Genomic DNA, 21,396 nt, shown 5'->3' on the forward strand with positions numbered 1-21,396 from the left:
TTTCAGTAATCATGATAAGTGAAGTTTAGCTTGTCATTATTTTTCATGATTTTTACTTATCTAATTTGGATAATTATCAAGAAGTGTGGTCAATTGTAGCTGTTATATACCCGGTCTGCTGTAATACTGTAGTAAGATAGAGTTCTGTGCGAGAACTCTATAGTATATTATTTAAATTTCTGGTGACGTCAACAAGTTTAATTTGAACATTTCCAATTTTACTCCTAAAAACGCACTTTTTTATCATCATCCCAAAAACTGTTTTCATCTCTGTCAGAAACATCATCGCTCCGTTTGAAGGTTTTCTTATTTTCACTGTCGCTTTCCCACGACTCGCTCCAACTGTCCGAGCTACTGCTTTCCGATTCATCTCCTGGAAAAATAGGACTGTCACTTTCGAAAGAATTTTCAAATGAACTTTCGGTATCAAAAAAATTATCAACGACTAACGCTTTACTCTTTTCTGATTTTTTCTTGCTTTTGCCTTTTTTGTTAAATTTATCCTTTGTTGATGACTCCCATGACTCACTAGAACTCCATGATTCCCAACTCTCTGTATCATCTTGTAAATCCCGGTGTCGTCTACTCAAATTGTTTCCCAATGTGGCGTCTAATTCATCACTGCCAAAGAGTGTGAATCGCTTCTCTGGGTGCCATTCGGAATTCTCGCTACTTTTCCAGTCAAGTTCAACATCTGAAATTTTGTATTTTTTTCCATTGAATTTCCAATTCAATTTGGAACTATCGCTTTCCCAAGACTCGCTTGACCAATCGTCAGAACTACTCCAGCTGTCTTCATATAAATCGTCTTGAGCAATTTTGGCAGTAGGTACTAGAAAAAATAGACATTTCAGTATAGTTTCGTTCTGTGGATTTGTTACATTCAAATATTAACCACATATCTTCCTTCGAGTAATAAAAATATTCTTTATATCGGCTATATCCGATCTCTATTGATACTACGCGAAAGAACCTATGCACAAAATAATACGTACAACCCAAGAATTCGAACATGATTATATAAGACAATAAACAACATACCCGAGTATCCCAGGGATAGGAGCTGGTACAGACATATTGTGATCAAAAGTATTCTACTAGAAAATATAACCATTTTAAATAATAGTTGAAAAAATATACACACAGTCTATTCTATCTGGACTAATATAAGAGTTCTTTAATTAATTATTCGGTTTTTGACAGTACAGAGGTCTATGACCACCGGTTTTTGTTCGCTAACCAAGAATCTTATTTCTACAGCAAAATGAGTTAACGTTTACATTCAGTTTGAAGAATTAGTGTTTGCATGGTTGTTATTATATAAACTCCGTAATATTAAATTATTGTTGTGCTTTTACCCATTTCCATACTGTTATTTTGGTTATCAAAATCGGCTCATCGATTTGCTTGATGTATATGGTGAAAGGTCGTGGTCGTTCATCCATGTTCAGTTGTCTTCTCAATAAATAACTATATTTATCATTGTACATATAAATATACGATGTAAGATAGGATAGGCCGTTCGGATCACATATGACCCCAATCTGTTCATCGTGTAGTTACCAAAAATATTATCTTTCCATTTACAATTTTTCCATATGCAATATGCGATTTGAAGAAACTTAAATTACCCGCCAAACATTTGGAATATTATGTTTTACTATTATAAATGTTACAATAATTCTTTTTCACACCATACCCAGTGTTTCAAAAACACATACGTACGAAAGAAAATGCAAATAAAATGACAAATGAAGGAATAAATATGCAGGAAAAATAGAACTAAGATAATACATATAGAAACCGATAATTTCATTTTTTATTCTATTTTATTTTTATTTATTTATTTATATATATTTTTTTTATTTCCTTTTTTTGTTCATCTGGTGTCTCTATTCCCTATATCCAATATTATATTTTCTGTGTGGATGCTAGATTGTGATTAATGTATTTGATAACTGAATTAATACAAACACTCGTAAATCCTTTTATACATCCATTTCCTACTGTTTGTGTTACATCTGACCTTTTCCGCCACAGCACATGTTCTTGGTATTGCAAATAAACATATATGCATTCAAAAGGCCAACTATTTGGACAAAGACACGGAAATTCCAAATTCCCCCTTTATGTTAAATTTTGCAGTGGCGGATCGAGGCGGTCCAGAGTTTGGACCCCCCTCCCCCTTTTTGTATATCCTTCTACTATTTTACAAAATTTTGGCAAAGACGAGCTAGGATCCGCATCTTTTCTCTCCGCCTTTCTTGTCAAAGATTATTCCTTGATAACTTTCTCATAAATCCCGTTCCTACTCATCCCGGGTTTCCCACAGCCTTGTTCACATTCTTGCATCGTAAGATACATGTACGTGTTAGACTAAATTTTAAAAACTTATAAAAGGTGCACGTGATGTAGAACTACAACCTAGGTAGATTTAAAATAAATTAATATGTATTAGTGTATGCATATGTATTTAACAGTAAATTTTCCTGAGAGTATAATATAATTGACAATCACTACTCATAGACACATCGGTAACCTCAGTACTACTTTTTAATCGATAATATACGATATATTCAGTTATCAAAACTCGGTCGTGAAAGTCGAGCAGAATGGTGCAATTTTAGGTGCATTTATATGTATACTGCTAGTTCGGTAATTTTCCATGATGTAAAGTGTATTTGTCGTCTAGCTCCCCTGTTACTAATTACCACTGAATGCGATTTTTTTTTGTCTCCTGCAAGTTATGTAAGATTGTAGAGTAGCTTTTTATGTTGAATTTTAAATTCTGATTCGGATTCATAGCTGTCTTGTAGGCTGATCGATTTGTGGTAAGTCTTCGGGTATAAATATGGGGGAACCAGTTACATGACTTCGCAAAAGCATTTTCTTTTTATTCAATATTTTTGAACTGTCATCACAAGCAAATATCGGTAATGGGTCATTCAGAGGTGTTTTCTATGATCTACCAGTGAAATGAGACTTTAAGGCATAGAAGGGCTATGTTACGTGAGGGAGGCTCTACCTGTCGTTTAAAGTCGAATTATACTAGGTACTTTCACGAGAATAATGTGCAAGGTTGTCCTTGTTTCGGTCATGTGACTAACGAGAATTCCTGTGAAATTCATAGATCAACGGCAACTGCCTATAATTCGAGCGAATTAGCTAGATAAAAAAAATCTCTCACGATTTTTTTATTGGTCAATATATACTTTAAAACAGTCAATATATGAATGATATGGAACAGGAGTAATCAAGAGTTGTAAGCCAGAGAATCCAAATTAAAAGCAATGGCGTTTAATCCTCTCACTTATTTAAATTAATACATTTTTTGTTTCAATGTCACGGGTCATTTTGTTCGATTTTTTAAATGCAAAAAAAATCTAACTAAATCCTTACCCCATTATACTTATTACCGCTTTTTTCATTGTCTGTAGTCTGAATTGCATCTGATCCTGCAAAATCTGGATATTGATGTGTAAAAAAGAGAATTGTTGCAGGATCTGAGGAAATTCGATCAACATTGTCTACTTCTTACTCTCGTTAGCTAAACACAAATTGCACGGTGTGATCAGTGACCTGCAGAATACCATTTTGAGCTGAAAGTTCACTATAATTATACAGTTATTTACAGTTATACATTTCATTGGTCGCAGAGTAACTCTTTAAAAGAAATGAAAAAACAACATGCGCATTATTACAAATACATTTATGTGGCTTATATAGAAGTCTACGTATGCGGGAATTTCAAAAATTTCGTGAATAGACGTCGTTTTGATATAATATCGGATATAGTAAAATTTCGGTCACCGCGTCATTTGACCACTATTGAGGTCAGTATTTTTAACTGTACGAGTTGTTTTCCATTTCGTTGACAGAGAATTTCTGAAAATCAAAATCAATAAATGTATATAATAAGTCAATGGTCACAGTAGCCTTTAATCCGGTTTCCCTGGCGAAAGACTCTTATTATCCTCTTACAATTAAAAAGAATACTAAAAGTAAGAAGAGGATCGATGCCACACGTTGAGCCAGGCCTTTTGTGTTCATTGTACAAAAAAGGAAGTATATATTAATTTAATCAACTTGAACACTATGACATCATTTTTTGTTGAATTATCATCAATGAATTTGGTACAAAGCTGACAAATTATAAAGATAACATATAGATTCTTTTCAATTGCTTTTCAATGTTTTTCATCATACTTTCTTTATTAACGTTCTACATACCATTTTAGTTGGCCTTGGCAGTTTGGAGAACTTATTTGTGCATATATACACGTGTAGGCTGGCTCTTAGTATATCATTAACCAACTTCTAGGGATTGTCATTTGGTATAGCATGCCAAACCTCGAACTATAATACCTCCCTCTTCACATTCTGGTGAATGAATATCTTGGCAAGTTAAGAACTATACGAATTAGTTTGATGATTATATAACTGGTGTATGTAATCTAAATACAGCTCTACACTAATTGCTGATTCTCGGCCGATATAGTACGGAGTATATAGCAAACGTGTAAATTTGCTCTCCATTTTTTTCTAGTTGTCAGTTTCTCCCTTTTTCATGTTTTGTATAGTATTTAGTTGAAAAGTAGATCATTTTTTTCCTAAGTGTGATATACAGTCACGTCCTCTTATGATATTAAAGCATTGTTAACTTGATTTTGAAATCAAAGGTTTATATTTCATCATATCAATGTAGTCAGACATGTAATCGAAGATTATTGCGGCATAAAAAACGTGAGGAGCAAAGAAAGCAGGGACGGAAACAAAAACAGCTGAATAAATGTTATGAAATTTTGCTATTGAATTATTAATAAGTAGACTTCCTTTCGGTCGATCCCCTGTAATACTTCTAGTGCTAAGTTGCTCAGTTGCTAGTCTACGATTTTTCACAGTAAATTAGTATTAGGTAGAGAAAAGGCTTATTTAAAATGTTGGAATTTCTGGTTGATAACATTTTTGTCGAATTTTGGGGACATGTGTTTCAGCAAACCATTGGAATACCTATGAGAACAAATGGTACGCGCGCCACTCTTGGTGGATCTGTTCCTACATTCGTATGAAGCCAGAATTTTACTAGGCGTAGTACAGAAAAAAAGAGAACTAAGCGAGTAGCCCATTCTTTCAATTTCAGTTTCCGTCATATAGATGATGCATTATCTCTGAATAATCTGAATAATAGTTTCAAGGATAACCTACATCTAATCTACCCAAATGAACTTGAAGTGAAAGAGACAACTGATATACATTATTCTGCCTCATACCTATACCTACTAACTTGTACATAAATGAAATAGGGCGATGATATAGAAATGATGATTTTGACTTCCCAATTGTAAACTTCAACATTTGGTTAACCGATGTGAAGTTGTTTTCTTTCTCACAAGATATATTCGGTTAGATTCCACGCCTTGTCGGATTGAACACCTAACTAACTTGACACTAACAGCAGCAATGGGGCTTCTATTACATTCTGTATCATGGCAATTCAAAGGAGCTAGAGTATATGACTCGCTATATATGGTATTTTCTTAATTCCAGTTTTTAATCACACTACCATTATGTGAGAGAGTAATCAAGGGAACCAAGGTTATAGCGGTAATCAAAAGAATGTAATCCAGGGACAAAGACGAGACATGGAAAACAGACATACACAACAAAGAACATAAAATAACTAAAATCATACATACAAAGTAACAAAAGTAAATGAGCAACTCGGACTCCACTAAGAACTGGGAGCATGGACCAGGTGCACCGGTAGGGTAAGCGTCCTCTGCTTTTCTAGAAACACCCGCCGAGTTGCTCATAAAAAGTCAATTCCGGGGTAGACAAACGAGGAAAGGAAAACTATGACCCGTTGAATAAATCAATTTTCATGGTGCTGATGGATACACCATAACGATCCACGAGTTCATGATGACGACCATAAAACTTCTGTAGTGATGACTTCAATCTTGTAGCAACATAACCCTGTTCCAGAAGCCTATTTGGTAGAGTTCTAGCGCGATACAAAAAGTCTGCGTAGTTTCGGCAAGCTCTGGCATAACGTATGAGTTGTGATGAGAACGTTGAAATGACACAGAGATAAATTTCATTTCATTTGAAATCTTCAAGTGAATTCTTGACACGGTGTCAGTTTTCGCATGATTTATTGTTCAAGGTCAAGTGCTCTAGCGTTTGTACAAATAAAGTTGTTGTTGTCCATGTGTAATGGGGATTTTCAAAGTATTATCTGACGGGTGCCACTGACGGAGAAGAACATTTTTACCCCTCTGGAGCACCTTATGTCGATCCTGGTTTTTGTGGGAGAGCTTTGGGTTTTTTTTGTGTTACTTCTTGTTTTCCTTATCTTCAGTTGTCATGTTCGGCCATGTATATATGGAATTGATGTATTTGCATTGTTTCATTTTTTATGCTTCGATATTTCTTTTTTTTTATCACAAGAGGAAAAATTTTGCATGTTAAGCGAAAATCGAGTTTGGACGGAATGGAATTTGATTTTAAATGCAATACTAGAGTTTATACATGTAGTATGCTTTTGAAAAGATCTAATCGTCATGATGGTACATGTAACTATCCGCGTATAAATACTTACTAAAATTAACTAAACATTAAAATTATGATTATGTTAATCTCAATAATCAGGAAAAAAATGTATGTAAAATATATGCAACATTTGGTTTATTTTGTACTACCTGTTTCGATGTACCAAATTGACATTGTTGGCACATATTTGATCCAGTGTTAGACCAACGTTGATTTTTGTATTTTAAAAAAATAAAGAACATAAATCATAATTGATCACGAGATTACAATATTTTGATATTGAAAGTGCAGATAAAATATAGATTATTATATATATAAGTTGTTTTCAAGTAAAAAAAATGATTAAACTGAAAATGATAGGAATTTCGATCAAACAAGCAGGGGCGTAGCTCCTTATAGGCAAAAACGCACCTGCGTACACATCGAAAAAATCAGCAAAAAATAAAAAGAACGTCTTTTGGTGTAAAATACCAGTCTAAGGTGGAAACTTTTGATTTTAAATACTAATTCATCTAGGTTGGGTTGTTATTTCTTTGACATAATGATATTTTCTATGCCAGTAATTTCCATTCATGTTATATTACAAAAACTCTCATAAGTTCAAAATGGCAAAAGAAAAAAAAAGGTTTTTCTCCACCATATCCTACTATATATATAAGTCTGAATTTTTTTAGTGAATGTGAAAAAGTACAGTGTAATGGCAGTAAAATGGGGAAAAGTTCACAATCATAATTAACCTACCATGCATGGATCAATCTAATAAAAATGTAATGCACGTTTACCCCATTCCATTGATTCATGCATTAATTTGCTTGTGAGACCGATAATCGCAAAACAATGGATCATTGTCCAATACAGATATAATCAGTGAGATAAAGATATTTATTACATGAAAAATGTATGTTTGGTTCATATGACCTTCGAGTCACGTTCTCGGTTTCTCTGGCGTATGTCCATCTGCCTGTTGCTTTTAATTTTTTACGCATGTCCCAAGTCAGGATTGTCTGGTCCCTCTGTTATTCTTTTTTCTACTTCAGTCTTCTTTCGTGTTGCCAATACAGTCTGAAAATGCATGTACTAGTATTTCGCTGGGCCTGCGTGCAATGTTATACTTTGTCGTGAGGTTTGCCTTGGCGGAGCTGCCGTTCATTGAAGACACGTTATGATTCTTGCCGTGGATTATTATTTTTCAACCTGGTTTTGTTTGCAGCTACAGGCTACCAATCGGATCGATAAAAATGGAAAAAACGCTCATTGGAGCCTTGTGATAAAGGTAGACAAAGTTATTGAAAGTATGCGTATCGACAAGACAATATTTAGTTCAGTCAGAGCCTTGATATACTCATATATCAGTCAAAATTCAAACTGAATCTCATGAAATATGTTTTTTTTCTAACAGCATTTGAAGAAAGTGGTAAGAAAGTGAGATTTTACGACTTTTTTCAGAGCTTCCCCCTGTCGTAATGCCACCTCTCGGAGATGGGCGTAACCCTAATGATTTTGGCCTAGCTACGCCCCTGACAACAATCGGAACACCTCAGCCTTTCTAGTTACACGAAAGAAAAATATTTTCAGTGTATTGGAAGTGGCCGAGTAGTTGCGATTATCCATTACAAGTATCTGTATGTGAAGGGTAATAACAAAATATCGAATTGATAAACTTAATGCAATTAATATTTAAAAGGAACTGTCCAAATGGAAAGTTTTCTTTTACCCAAGTTTTTATTAAAAACTGATGCAGAAATATTGAAGACAAACTTTGATCGTGTAAACAGACCTTATCATTGGAAACCGGGCATTTCATTATCATTAGTGGTACGAAAGATTAATGTTCCAAAATGTCCCAGCGTTACTCAATACTGGTTTCTCATTTTAAATGGTTACCAGATAGTTGCTTGTGGAAATGTCATCTGCTACTTCTTCTTGCAGGAATAAGTGAAATACGCTTTATTTACAGGTAAAATGCCACTTATAAGGTCGATGTCTGTAATACAAATTATGGTATTAATATTTCTAGCTTAATTGAACTATCATCATTGTTCTATAAGACAAGATGTCGAATGATGAAATCTTATGCTTCTGCAAAAAAAAAGCTTAGCGCGTCAGATCGTGAGAAAAATTTCCCTTACAGTTATTATATTCAGATTAAAAAAGAATATCATTCTTAGTATTCATTTTTGAAAATTTCATTTTTATTATATTTGTGTGTTCTTCTTGAAATTCTTGAGTTTTAACTTCTTTGTGAAAATAAAAAGGGGTTATATATATGGTCTGCATTTTAACTAAGCAGTAATCCTGGTTGGGATTCAATGTCTAAACCACCTGAACTAATTTTTGCAATGTTATTTGCTATTTGTCATCAACCAGTCAAAGTCTCAAATCGGTCAATTACTCATTGATCTATAGACAATTGTTTGGGAAAAATTCTTCAATTATATCGAAGTCAACATGGATCAACATGCATAAGATGGGGAGACATTGCGATGGGAGCCAAGGGAACAGAAACATGACTCGATTACTGTAATTAATTTTTAAAGGGTACATATAATATACTATAGAAACATTTCAGATATTTTTATGTTCAAGAGTAATCAAGGGAACCAAGGTTATAGCGGTAATCAAAAGAATGTAATCCAGGGACTAAGACCAGATATGGAAAACAGACATACACAACAAAGAACATAAAGTAACTAAAATCATACATACAAAGTAACAAAAGCAAATGCAAAAAACAAATCAAAACATATTTCCATATTATACTGGGGTACCTACATTCTGTTGGTCAAAATGATATTCTTCCAATCAAGTGACTGATCTGACCAGACAACACTAATGTTATTTATAAAAATAAAATTTGGACATTGCATGAGCCCAGGGCTCCAGTGATCAAATTTAAGGGGAAATACTTGCTAAATTTAGTAGAAATCATTTCCACTTGCTAATATTTGTTAGTGAAATTCTTTTTGTCAAATAGATAGGTAAAGTCCAGAAATAACCCAAAAAGCATGAATTTTCAGTACTTGCTATATTTAGCTGGTGAATCAAATTCTGATATTCAATTACTGGGCTCCTTAAGAAAACACAGGAAACTAAGTGATTTTACCATGTATTGTCAGATAAATTGTACATCTGGTCAACTCCATAAAAATTCTGCATTTACTATAAGATTAACTTGGGTCAAATGACCTAAGGTCAGATTGCTATATGTGAATCAAGGGAACAGAAATTTCAACTGAATATTATTGAGAAGTTCTGAATGAGATATTGTAATGTATCAAAATATGCCAGTAGTGTGAGAGATGGGCAGAGTTTGTCTTGCATGCTACATGTGCATTTATGTCAAAGTCTGTATTTTATATCTTTAGTTATAGATTAGATTTGATAGCCAAAACAATGTGTTTAGTACCCAGGCCATAAAATAACACCAATACAATATGACAGACATCAAAATACTAAAGTTGTCTTTCAAGTTTTGGAGATGTACTTTTAATATACTTTAAATCTTGAATTTTAAATTCCTCCTTTTGTACAAAACTGTAAACCAGCTTCCAGTAAATTCAGGGTAGTTAGCTATTAAAAATTAAAAACTTTTATATCACTGACTACACATGACATAGTAGTATTGGATTTTCATTTTCCCATTTTCTATATCACTATATGTAACACATTTTAAAAAAAAATCTAAAATCATTGTAAATTAAAGTAGTACAGTCTTCCTGAACTACACAGAATCACTTGACAAAATTTTCGTCAGACAGGAATTTTTTTTCTTTTCATCTGCCCAAACGGCAGATTAATTATATTTTAGGCATTTCAGATCAGTAGTCATTTTTAATGTGCCTGAGCATGCATAGACTAAAAGTCAAATGTTTTTGATTGTTGAAATATCTCCTAAAAGTCTTACTTGCATTGTAATTTCTTTAATAATTTCATACGAAACCAACATTTTTTCTTTTTTTTTTGTGTGATGCAACTAATGGTTTGACAGTCGATCAACCTTAATGACTATAAATTCTTGAACCCTCACAAGAATAAACAATATATATTGTAAAATTTTTCTTTGTGTTGACCACTCATGATTGGATAAAACCATTCATCCAAATAGTTGAAGCAGCAATGTGCATATGAAGAAAAATCCATCCTCCATTGATGAAAATATTTGAATGAACAATTTGCATAAGACAATAAAAGGAAAATCCATCTACCAATGATAACAATCGTTGCAGAATGACGTTGAGACTAATATAGATCTATCAATGAAACAATGCATGTTAAGTGCACACTTTAAACAATTTTACCTAAACAGTTCATTCATGCCACTGGTCAAAATGACCTGGACACCGAGACAAAAATAGATTTCCCCTAGTAACCACTGAATGATATCCAAAAAAAAAAGAAAATTGAAGAAATAAAGTTTGATACAAAGATTATTTTTTTCTCCATAATATTGATAAGCAAAATCATTAAAAAAAATGTTATAAGCTCTTGTAACCTGTAATGGATCAACCTCTTACGGAATCTACTGACTGTCTAAATAATCATAGATGGTCACCTCATAGCTTGTACCGTATAAACAGCAATAAAATGTTCTTTTAAGTACCAGTCCATATAAAATTCAGACATTGCTTATGGTAAGGTGATTCATGGTGTAGAAAAACCCATGGATCAGACGATGCTATATTTTTAAGAAACAATAGTCCTTTCTGTATTTAGATCTGTACTTTAAACTCCCACTAAAATCAACCAAATTAAACCAAATTAAGAATGATAACTCTTGCAAAGTGTTAATTTCTTGTACATTGTACAATCTATGTAAATCTTATCTCAAAAGTGCAAACCCTGGATGAAAAACTAAGACTGGTTATTTGATTTATAATGGTTTTTGAACCAAAAATAAAACTGAATTCAGTGGGTTTTTGACATGCATGAATCACCTCCTGTCTGATTTTTATAAAGACAGCTACTTAAAATCTGAAAATTTACTTCAGTATATGATTGTAGTAGGAAGTAACCTGTCTTTGAAATTTTAATCAAATTCACTGCTAGTAAGAATCTACCTTTTCTATCAGCAGTACATTCAACTGTCATTGTGAGTTAGTAATGGCAGACACTTGTAAAATTGTGAAAAAAAAACATAAAACAGACCTTCATGACATTAAATGTCAAGGTTACATTTTCATTACCAAATAAAGAAATGAAAAAAAAACACATTTCTCATTATTTGTACTGGCTATTAGAATGATGTTGAAAATATTATTAATAGTATCATAACTTTCTTTAAAAAGCTAAAAAAAATGGTCTTAGAATTAACTAAGAAATTTACTTTGAATGGGTCAAGACAGACATCATGCCAGAACCCATTTGCATTATACTTTTCATTTATCTATATGCAGAACTCTAGTTTTTTAAGAAACATGTGATTATAGATTATGCCTATTTCTGGTTTAAGTATTCATATTCTATAGAATGGGGAATTATGGGAGTCCAAAGAGGAAACCACCTTAAAACTGTGAAAAAAGAAGCTTTTCATTTTTGGTGGCCCCGTGCGGGTCCGGGTGTCAAAAGAATTGGCCAACAGCAGCACTAAGCTTGTCGTAAAAGGCAACTAAATAGTGCTCAGAACCATGGCTGGGGGCTTTGGCACTCTACCCACAGAGCAACTGGGTTGTGTGCCCCAGGTGGTGGAATAGGGTACCCCTAGCATGTTACATGCTGGGGTCGTCAGGCTAAAATATGGAAAATCTGACTGCAAACCATAGTGTTGCTCCATGTTGGGAAAGACACCACATTCCTCACACGTTAAAGAACTCTGCTGTGGTATTTGACAGAGTAGGAACCTTCGCACTCTGCCACAGGAGACTTAATTGCCTGACCCTACCCATCCCTCCCTATTTCTAGAGGCAATCAAAATTTGTTGACCCTATTATCCTTTTGCCCCATTTTTTCATTTCATCATCATCATCATTATTTCATCTTCATTTTATCACCCATTTCATGTTCATCGCCTGAATATAGCTGAAATATTGCTGCTTAGACGTTAAATCCCAACAATCAATCAATCAATCATGTTTGGTGAGGATATTCCTACTCTTGAAGTCTACCAACATATAAAACTGAACTCAAATAACAAATACAGCAAAACCTGTCTAAACTGAACCCTGAATAATCCAATAACCTGTATAAACTGAACCCTGAATTAATCCAAAACCTGTCTGAACTGAACCCTGAATTAACCCAAAACCTGTCTAAACTGAACCCTGAATTAACACAAAGCCTGTTTAATCTGAACACTGAATTAACCCAAAACCTGTCTAAACTGAACCCTGAATTAACACAAAACCTGTATAAACTGAACCTAGAATTAACACATAACCTGTCTAAACTGAATCCTGAATTAACCCATAACCTATCTAAACTGAACTTTGAATTAACCCATAACCTGTCTAAACTGAACCCTGAATTAACCTAAAATCTGTCTAAACTGAACCCTGAATTTACACAAAACCTGTCTAATCTGAACCCTGAATTAACCCAAAACCTGTCTAAACTGAATCCAGAATTCACACATAACCTGTCTAAACTGAACCCTGAATTAACCCATAACCTGTCTAAACTGAACCTTGAATTAACCCATAATCTGTCTAAACTGAACCCTGAATTTACCCAAAACCTGTCAAAACTGAGCCCTGATTAATCCAAAACCTGTCTAAACTGGACCCTGAATAATCCAGAAACATGTTTTAACCAGACAATTTTGGAAGTCCCTAAATATGTCAATTTAAATGTATGTGTACCCTTGGTAAACCAAACTCTTGTCTAAACCAAACAGATCTGAAAGTTGAAAAGGGTTTCAGTTTAGACAGGTTTCACTGTATATGGGCATTATACTAGACATAGGAAAGATGAAAAAAAGGTAGAGTTTCTTGATTGGAATAAAAAGATGGGGAATTGTTGACCTACAATTTTGATGGGCCCAATAACCCCTATTTTTAGCACTTAATGCTGAAAACAAAAGATGCAGTTATATACAAATAAACTCAATATTCAACAGAAGTCTGAGGCAAATTCTAAAAAAATAGGGAAGATAAAAAGATCTGAGTTGTTTAAACTTGAACGATTTTCAGGATGTATATTGTGTTTATACTACAGTTAGACTAACATAATCAAACACTTCTCAGATTATATTCTGTAAATAAACGAAATTAAATGGAATTTAATTTGAAAAAATAAACATGAATGGAAGTTTTCACAGCTAGATTAGTTATGTGATGTTGTTAGAGTATTGGGTTATATATTATCCTTGCCCTGTGTTAATGTTTTTTTCCATTTGAAGCTGATATTTGTTTGTACATGAAATGTTTAACATGGAACCAATGTTCTCTTATTTTTAGGCTTGTAGACTTTTATCAAAGCTTTAATTTTGGTAAGGTCATTTTTTTTTTCATTTTACGATAAGTTCTTCTTTTACATGTTATAGCAACTAACTGATTTTAAGAGAATACTTGCTTAACCAAATCACCAGTCAATTTTGTTTAAGTTTGTTGAACTATAGTTGCTGTCAGCTTTTTTTCTTAGATTTAACCGCTGTTTAACAGATTATTTTTGCAGATACCTATTTCTCCTGTTTAGTATGTCAATCCAAGTTCTAACACTCTCTATGCATTCTAGTGTAAAGTCTATTCTTACTAATGCAGTCATTGATTTTTTTTTTTTTTCTTGCTCCCAAAATTATTGAAAATTATTCATTTGAGAAAATTAGTTGGTCTACAGTATTAAGGTTTGTAAGGATCATGCAAAGTTTTAATTGAGTGACTCATTAAAAAAAATGCTACATTTTATCACAGATTTAAATATAATTTTACAGATAATGCTATCTTGAATCAAGTACATCTGACATTTTTTAATCTGTGATGACTAGTTAATATTTGTGAAATTTATCTCCATTGGAAATTTTTTTCTTTAATTTATCTGGTAAGAGCTCTCAAATAAACAAGCTCTCAATGCATTCTGTTGATTTTTTTTAGCCACATGAAGATTATAGAAAAAAAACTTTTCTGAATTGTAATACTCTGAAACATTCTATACAGTGTATCAAAATTTGCTTATTTACCTGTTATTCTTTCGCTGCATTTCTCTTAAATGGACAGTTACTTAATTATACTCCCACCTAACATGTGGCCTTCTTCTGTCCATTATTCTGTTCATCAGAGTTTTGTAACAGTTATCTGGCCTCCCAATGAAAGGATTGACTTCAAATTTGGTGTGTGGCTTCATATTGCTGGGACATATCTTGTAAATGGTTTTTGATGTGTCTGATTTCAATTCGTTGTTTTGTGAGGCTGCCATTTTTCACTATATGAAATGATGGAAAACATTTTTTGTCACAAAGTTCTCAGCTCCTAAAGAATGAATTGGTCACAAATTTGGTGTGTAATAGCCAGTGTAAAAAAAAAACCTGAATATTTGGCAACGCTGATGAATGTTGTTTAACATGAAACTGGATATATGAAACAGTTTCCGAGCTTTGTTAAAGTCCATCATTAAAATTGAAGTGTACTAATTTGGTATCAGATAACATTTTTATTGAATTCAAAAGTCATTGAACTTATTCTTTAGAATAGTTTATAATTATGTCTGTTGAACTGCATTTTAAATCACTCTAATTAAAATTTTTTGTGATTTGTAAATCTTTGGGATTTTATCAGGTCATCCACACAAACTTAACTTGGTCAAAGGTTTAGATGTCTATTTTGATAGACCCTAAAGCATAGATTTAGTGTACAGATTAGGCCAAAATTAAGATATTTTTTTTGTTTCCAACACCCAGCCAACTCATTTAAAACACAACCCCATCTAGTATTTTTCACCATGCTTTAAGAAGTTAGTAATATAAGGTTATATCATATATTTAGCTTAAATATACCTTTATAGCTCACTTATCGTCATTGTAAACAATTTTTCAAAACTCTTTTCCTCTTACACTACTTGACCAATTAAAACCAAACTTGGTATAATTGTTCATTAGGGTATCCAGCATAGACCTTTTATTGGGATTTTTGATCCGTCGAAAAACAGAGCTGCCGTTACTAAAACTAGTACATAGGGGTCAGACAGTATTTTTTTGCATATATCTCCAAAATCATTGGGTTAAGCCAAATTCTAGATAATTTAAGGTGTTCAGCATGATTAGATCTATCTGTGGTCAAATATTTGTTTTAATCCATTAAACCATGTTGGTGTTATGGCCCTTTTTCAATGTTTTTTTGCTATTTTTGATGTAATTTATTGAAAAATCTTCTCCTCTGACTCTACTTGACCAATTGGAACCAAACTTGATATGAATGTACCTTGGGATATCCTGCATAGAAGAATTGATTTGGGGTTTTTTGATCCATCGAAAAACAGGGCAGCTGTAACTAAAAATAGAACATAAGGCTCAGACAGTAGTTCTTCACATATATCTTCAAAACCATTAGGTTTAGATAAATTCTTTCAGTTGCTGAAATGATCCTTATTATAAGGCCTACAAAAGTCTCTGGGGATAAAAGTTGTCAGACGACTCCTGGCAAGGGTTATTACCCTTGAAAGGGAAGAATTACTTCTTTTTTTTTTACAGTTTTTAGCCAATATCTTCAAAACCATGATAGATAGATAGAAACTTTCAATTACTGAAATGATCCTTATGATAAGTCCTACCAAAGTCTTCTTGAGTCAAAATTGTTGGACAATTTCTTGTTATATTTATTGCCCTTGAAATGCAAAATTCAACCAGATGAGCAATTCAGGCTCCTGGGAGCCTCTTGTTTACTGTAAAGGTTGGTGCAGGAAGCAAGAATATTTTTAAGTTTGGCCTTATTTTGAACTCATTAAGCTTATAGATTAAAGAGACTGTTTTAAACAGGTAAACTTCAAGTTGTAAATTTTCAGAAGGGAGTCAATCATTCATTAAGTTGACATTACAATATTGAAAGGGTAAGAACTTTTGTCTGTTTTATATATTTACATTTCATTATAATGAGGATTTTTCTAATTTTCACATCGTAATAGTTGCCTGAATGGATTGAGTATATCTGAAATCATGTCAAGGGAAGAAATTTGTGTTGTTTATATACCTCGCCACATGAAGTGGCGACATATTATGTGATATCTGCCAAAAAGTATGACATGCTCTGTAGGTATAATTAACTTTAGAAGATGTTGAAAGATTTTTTTTTAAATCTTAGTATATTTATTTAGTATTATGAAATGCAGTTCAAGTTCCAATTCCAGTTCGATCAGATTATTGATACGAAAGTTACCGCCATTTATTTTAAGTTTTTTTAACCACTAAAACTTTTTTTGCAACAGGGTTGGGTATCATTAAATGTCCAGTAAGATGCTCTACTTTCTTTCTTGATTGGTCTTTTTTAAATCTTAAAAGCTGAAAAAAAATTCTTGTCATTTTTTTTTTTTTTTCTGCAGCAGGGTATCATTAAATGTCTTCTAAGTATTCTTAAAACTATCACCTATCAAAAAATTTTTAAGAGAATTGTGTCCATTTTTTATTTTAAAGGTCATATTCATATATTGTAATTTGCAGTGTGCTACAATTGACCCTGTCTAATTTTTGGGGTACACATATTTAATTTTAATTTTGGCTAAAATAGGGTCAGCGGTCCCATAAAACAGATTTTTAAAAAATGTTGGCCTTATTATTATAAGTAAAGAAAAAAAAAGAGTTTGATGACATGATTTAGGGGTTGCATCTTTGAATATAATTTTGCTATTCAGGTATTGGATTTGTTAACATTCACACAAGTTCTTGAGTTTTTCCCTATTATTGTCTGATATAATAAACATTGTCTATTTGTGAAAAAGCAAACAGTGTAGGAAGGTAAATGAATAGTACCAATCAAAATATATACAAAAAAACGTGTGTTACTGTAGATGCCTAGAGACAGATACTTCAAGACAAGAATTTAAATTACAGTCATTTTTCATTTTAAAAATAACTTCATGTTGTCTCTTTTGAAGTTCACCGTAATGGTTATCTTCAGAACAGTTGGCTGGGTAACAATTTACACTGTAATGTGTTTTGTTTTTATTGAATGTGGAAAATTTGTTGTCTTTTGTTTTGTTTGTTTGTTTTGAACTAATCGTTACACTTCATTTTCGTGTTTAAACAACACTTTTTATATCCTTGTGTTTGAGGAAGAGTATTACGTTTGTTCCATTGTCTTTCTGTCTATCCTTCACAATTATTTTTGTTACAGGTTGTTTCTACTTGTTACAATCACATGATGTTTTGACACAAGCTTTGTAAAGGTGTGTGGTATCGACAGATTTGATATTAGACTTGTGCTACCACAACTTCCTATTAGCAGAGTTTTAATACCCTGTCACACAATGTGGCAAGGTATTATATGATACCTCCAAACTGTTGTGTGTCCATTTGTCTGTCCCCCAAGGATTTTTTGATAATAACTTGAGAATGGTTCAATGAATAATTTTTTTATCCTTGGACATTTGTTTAGTCCCATAAATTACTATTAAAGTTCAGTGTTCAGCAAAATCAAGAATGTAATGTTCAAGTTTAGCCATTTTGAACTTTTTTCCATTCCCCTTTTTTACCATTACATGGCAAGGTATCACTTAATGTTCCATCAATGCCCTGTTGTTGTTTTTTTTTTTACCATTATACGTTTAAGTTTAAGTGGGCTCTAAGATATCTTGTTCAGTGCTGTTAAGTTGAATTATTTGAAGTAGATACCTTTTTTTCATATCACAGCTTAATTTATTATTCAGTTCACCTGGCAAGGTAAATTTTGCTGGTTATTAAAATCACTGTGGTTCAAAAGTGGCAATTATGCATGCACTCAGTTAAATGGGTGAATATTGTTAGTTGTTATAGAAATATTATTGCTAATGTGTTTTCTTTCCATTTATGGAATGTGAATTCGATTTTAGAAATTTTTTTTTTTTTAAATCAACAATTTGAAATCTCAATCCATGTGAATGGAATATTTTGAAAACTTGATCAGGCAATGAAATATTACTTAATGATGAAAAAATTATCTCTATGAATAAGAGTTTGTATGTAGTACCTGTCTTATAAAGGAGTTATATCTTAAAGTTTTCCCATTGATGTGTTAACTGAAAACCTAAATCTACGAATTCAAGAATCCACAAACTTGTGTATCTTCCATAATCCACGAAAATTGTTATCCACGAATCAAAGTACCATTACATTAAGCTGTTAAATTTGTACATGTATTAGTCAATATTTTCTTCAAAAAATATGAATAGAATTTGTTCACATAATTAAGCCTTTGCATGATACCAGGACTTGCTATTAAGAAATGATAACTGAAGAATAGATGTGTTTTCCAACCATTATGTTGGGACCAAATTTCTGCAGCATTTCCAAAGAGAAAATTTTCCAAATAGAAAATTTTCCAAATTTCATCTGTAAAATTGAGACTTGAAACTTTATTTTAACATTATTACCTGACCCAAAATATATGGATTGTAAGCTTGTGTTATTATCAAAAAGTAATCAAAAAGAGGCTGATAAATGTAAAGTAATTTAAATCATACTTGTCATTCATGCAGAATGTATGAATATTATTTATATGCCTAATACTAAATGTAAAAATGTGGATTTCAGTAAAATTTATTCCAGTCAATTTTGTGAAAATTTCTTCAATCAGTGTAATATCATACATTGATTTAAAAAGATGTGATGTTAAAATCTGTCAACTCTATTTGTTATTTTAACTAGCACTGCCTACTTAATATATGTCTTACTGTAGATTAGAACTTCAGAATTATATCTTAGATCTAAATGGTTCAAATGGTTCAAGTTTGAATGCTGTGTCTGTAATTGTTCCAACTTTTTGTGGTTTGAACTTGGTTGTTGTATTAAGCTGCTTTTAGCACATCAATTGATTGTTTACCACTTTATTTATTGTAGAAGGGTACTAGCCAAGATAAGAAGTATGTCTGATACAGTGAAAGCTTTTTTGAAACAAGCTGATGCTGCTGATTTAGAAAAGATGTCGAACAGTTCATCAGATACAGAAGAAGAGAATCCTGACCGAGGAAATTGGGGTAACAAGATGGAATTTCTTCTCTCTTGTCTGAGTTACGCGGTGGGTCTTGGAAATGTTTGGCGTTTTCCCTATGTTTGTTACAGAAACGGTGCTGGTAAGTGTTGAATTAACAAACACCTTTTAGACAAGTTTTGTTTTGTTTAGACTTTTGTTTGTTTTACAGCCCTGAGCTCCAAAATGAAATAAAACTGACATTTCAGGACTTAATAAGATGTCTGTTTTTTTCCAGAGTTTTGTTTAGACAAATTTCACTGTACATCTAACAGAGGTGTTAGTTCTGTTGCTACATGTATGTATGAAGCTTAAAAAGATATGCAATGTTACTTCAAAACTAGCTCTGTTGAAGTTAAGAAACTATTCACAGTAAAATCTGTCTTTACCAAACCACTTTGACTTTGAGACTAAATGAATTGTTCTGTCTATACAGGTTCATATACATTTGTTAAAAGGGACTTTAAAAGAACTCTAGTTTTAATTGACAGGTCATCAGTTTATTTGGGGTTTGGTTTAGACAGGTTTTGGTGTATTTTCAAAATTATTATATAAATTTTATTTGATGATACTAAATCTCTTGGTAAGATCTAAAACTATATAGATCGGAAAACTTTAATCAGAAATATCATGAAAACTTGTATATATATACTGCCATGATGATTAATGATACAAATGTATTGTCATGATTTTATTGTTTAGGTGCATTTTTGATTCCCTTTATTATAATGTTGTTTGTAACTGGTATACCACTTGTATTCATGGAGCTATCAATGGGCCAGTACTGCAGTTCTGGTATAGTAACACTGTGGAAAGCCTCACCTATATTTCAAGGTAAAGTCAATTTTTTAGTTCCTTGTATGTTAATTGTACATCTATCCTGCAATTAAAATGCCTTGTGTGACCTAATGTTGACACAAAGGTTATGAAATACTATGACCAAAAAATATTACAAAGTGAATTGTTGCATTATTGTCATCTAAAATCTTGCAGTTTATAAGAAATAAAGAAAATTAGACATTTGAGTCTATTACAGCAAGTAATGTAGTTGTCTTCAGGAAAATAGAGTTGGTCTCTCCTTGATTGAATGATCATTACATGATGACTTACATTGACAGTTAACTAGACAATTGACAAGGAGGTTTTAACTCTCAATTATTTCAAAGGTAAGTTTGATAGTAAGTTTATATCTTTTTTTCAATTGTCAAATATTTCATCAGATAATGATCATTCAATCAGGAGATGGCCAACTCTGCTTCCTGAAGTTAACTATATTACTTTCTATAAAATGTGAAAGAACTTTAAATAATAACCAAGGAACCAAGTAAAAAGAATGCAATAAAATGGACAAGAAATATCCATGTATTCCAGTGTTGAAGAATTCAAAATACCCAAAACAAAACATTATGTTCTTGTTTCTTTGTCTGCTCATAGTATTAAAAAAAATTCTGATATTTTTGAAGATATTTATATTTCTGCTAGACATTTTGATATATATGTAAGTTAGCAGTTAAACAGTTTATTTTATACAAAAGACTACATGTACCTTCCTGTTGCTTTCAAGTAATGTATAGTTTAATACATGTAACAGAACCAGTTTTCAAATTTATTTCCAGGTGTTGGTTGGGCCATGTTTGTAGTTTCTGTTTTGATATCTGTCTACTATAATATGATCATTGCCTACACCCTGTACTTCCTGTTTGCATCATTTTCCTCAATGTTACCGTGGAATGATTGTGGAGGTTGGTCAACAGAAGGTAAA

The 21,396-nt window shown here is 32.4% G+C and overlaps 2 protein-coding genes across 10 annotated transcripts in view; one reads left to right on the forward strand and one right to left on the reverse strand.

The window, feature by feature from the left end:
• Positions 1–4,383, reverse strand: LOC148617481 (uncharacterized). 4 transcript variants are annotated; one of them, XM_088585194.1, is made up of 4 exons: positions 4,231–4,376; positions 3,400–3,579; positions 1,042–1,094; positions 1–832 (listed from the first exon to the last, which is right to left on the reverse strand). In XM_088585194.1, exons 2-4 carry the CDS (start codon positions 3,522–3,524, stop codon positions 225–227), a joined length of 786 nt encoding a protein of 261 aa, XP_088441320.1. In that variant the 5' UTR covers positions 3,525–3,579; positions 4,231–4,376; the 3' UTR covers positions 1–224. The 4 variants fall into 4 exon arrangements, 3 of the variants coding, with proteins under 3 accessions (XP_088441320.1, XP_088441318.1, XP_088441319.1); XM_088585192.1 differs by having other exon boundaries at positions 1,042–1,097; XM_088585193.1 differs by lacking the exon at positions 4,231–4,376 and having other exon boundaries at positions 1,042–1,097; positions 3,400–3,618.
• Positions 2,733–21,396, forward strand: part of LOC148617482 (sodium- and chloride-dependent glycine transporter 1-like) — a 34,045-nt gene continuing 15,381 nt past the window's right edge. The window contains exons 1-5 of one of the 6 annotated variants that reach the window (XM_088585187.1): positions 8,401–8,509; positions 13,944–13,975; positions 19,505–19,737; positions 20,337–20,468; positions 21,251–21,391. In XM_088585187.1, coding sequence (XP_088441313.1) covers positions 19,530–19,737; positions 20,337–20,468; positions 21,251–21,391 — 481 coding nt within the window. In that variant the 5' untranslated portion in view covers positions 8,401–8,509; positions 13,944–13,975; positions 19,505–19,529. Of the gene's footprint in view, positions 2,832–8,400; positions 8,510–13,943; positions 13,976–14,504; positions 14,524–16,503; positions 16,525–17,565; positions 17,602–19,504; positions 19,738–20,336; positions 20,469–21,250; positions 21,392–21,396 lie in introns of those variants that run through there. The other 5 variants (XM_088585188.1, XM_088585186.1, XM_088585191.1 and 2 more) reach the window with 5 other exon arrangements.

This window comes from Perna viridis, chromosome 5, assembly GCF_037379345.1.
Source record: "Perna viridis isolate PV_CMFRI_1.1 ecotype Kerala chromosome 5, ASM3737934v1, whole genome shotgun sequence".
Lineage (NCBI taxonomy): Eukaryota > Metazoa > Mollusca > Bivalvia > Mytilida > Mytilidae > Perna > Perna viridis.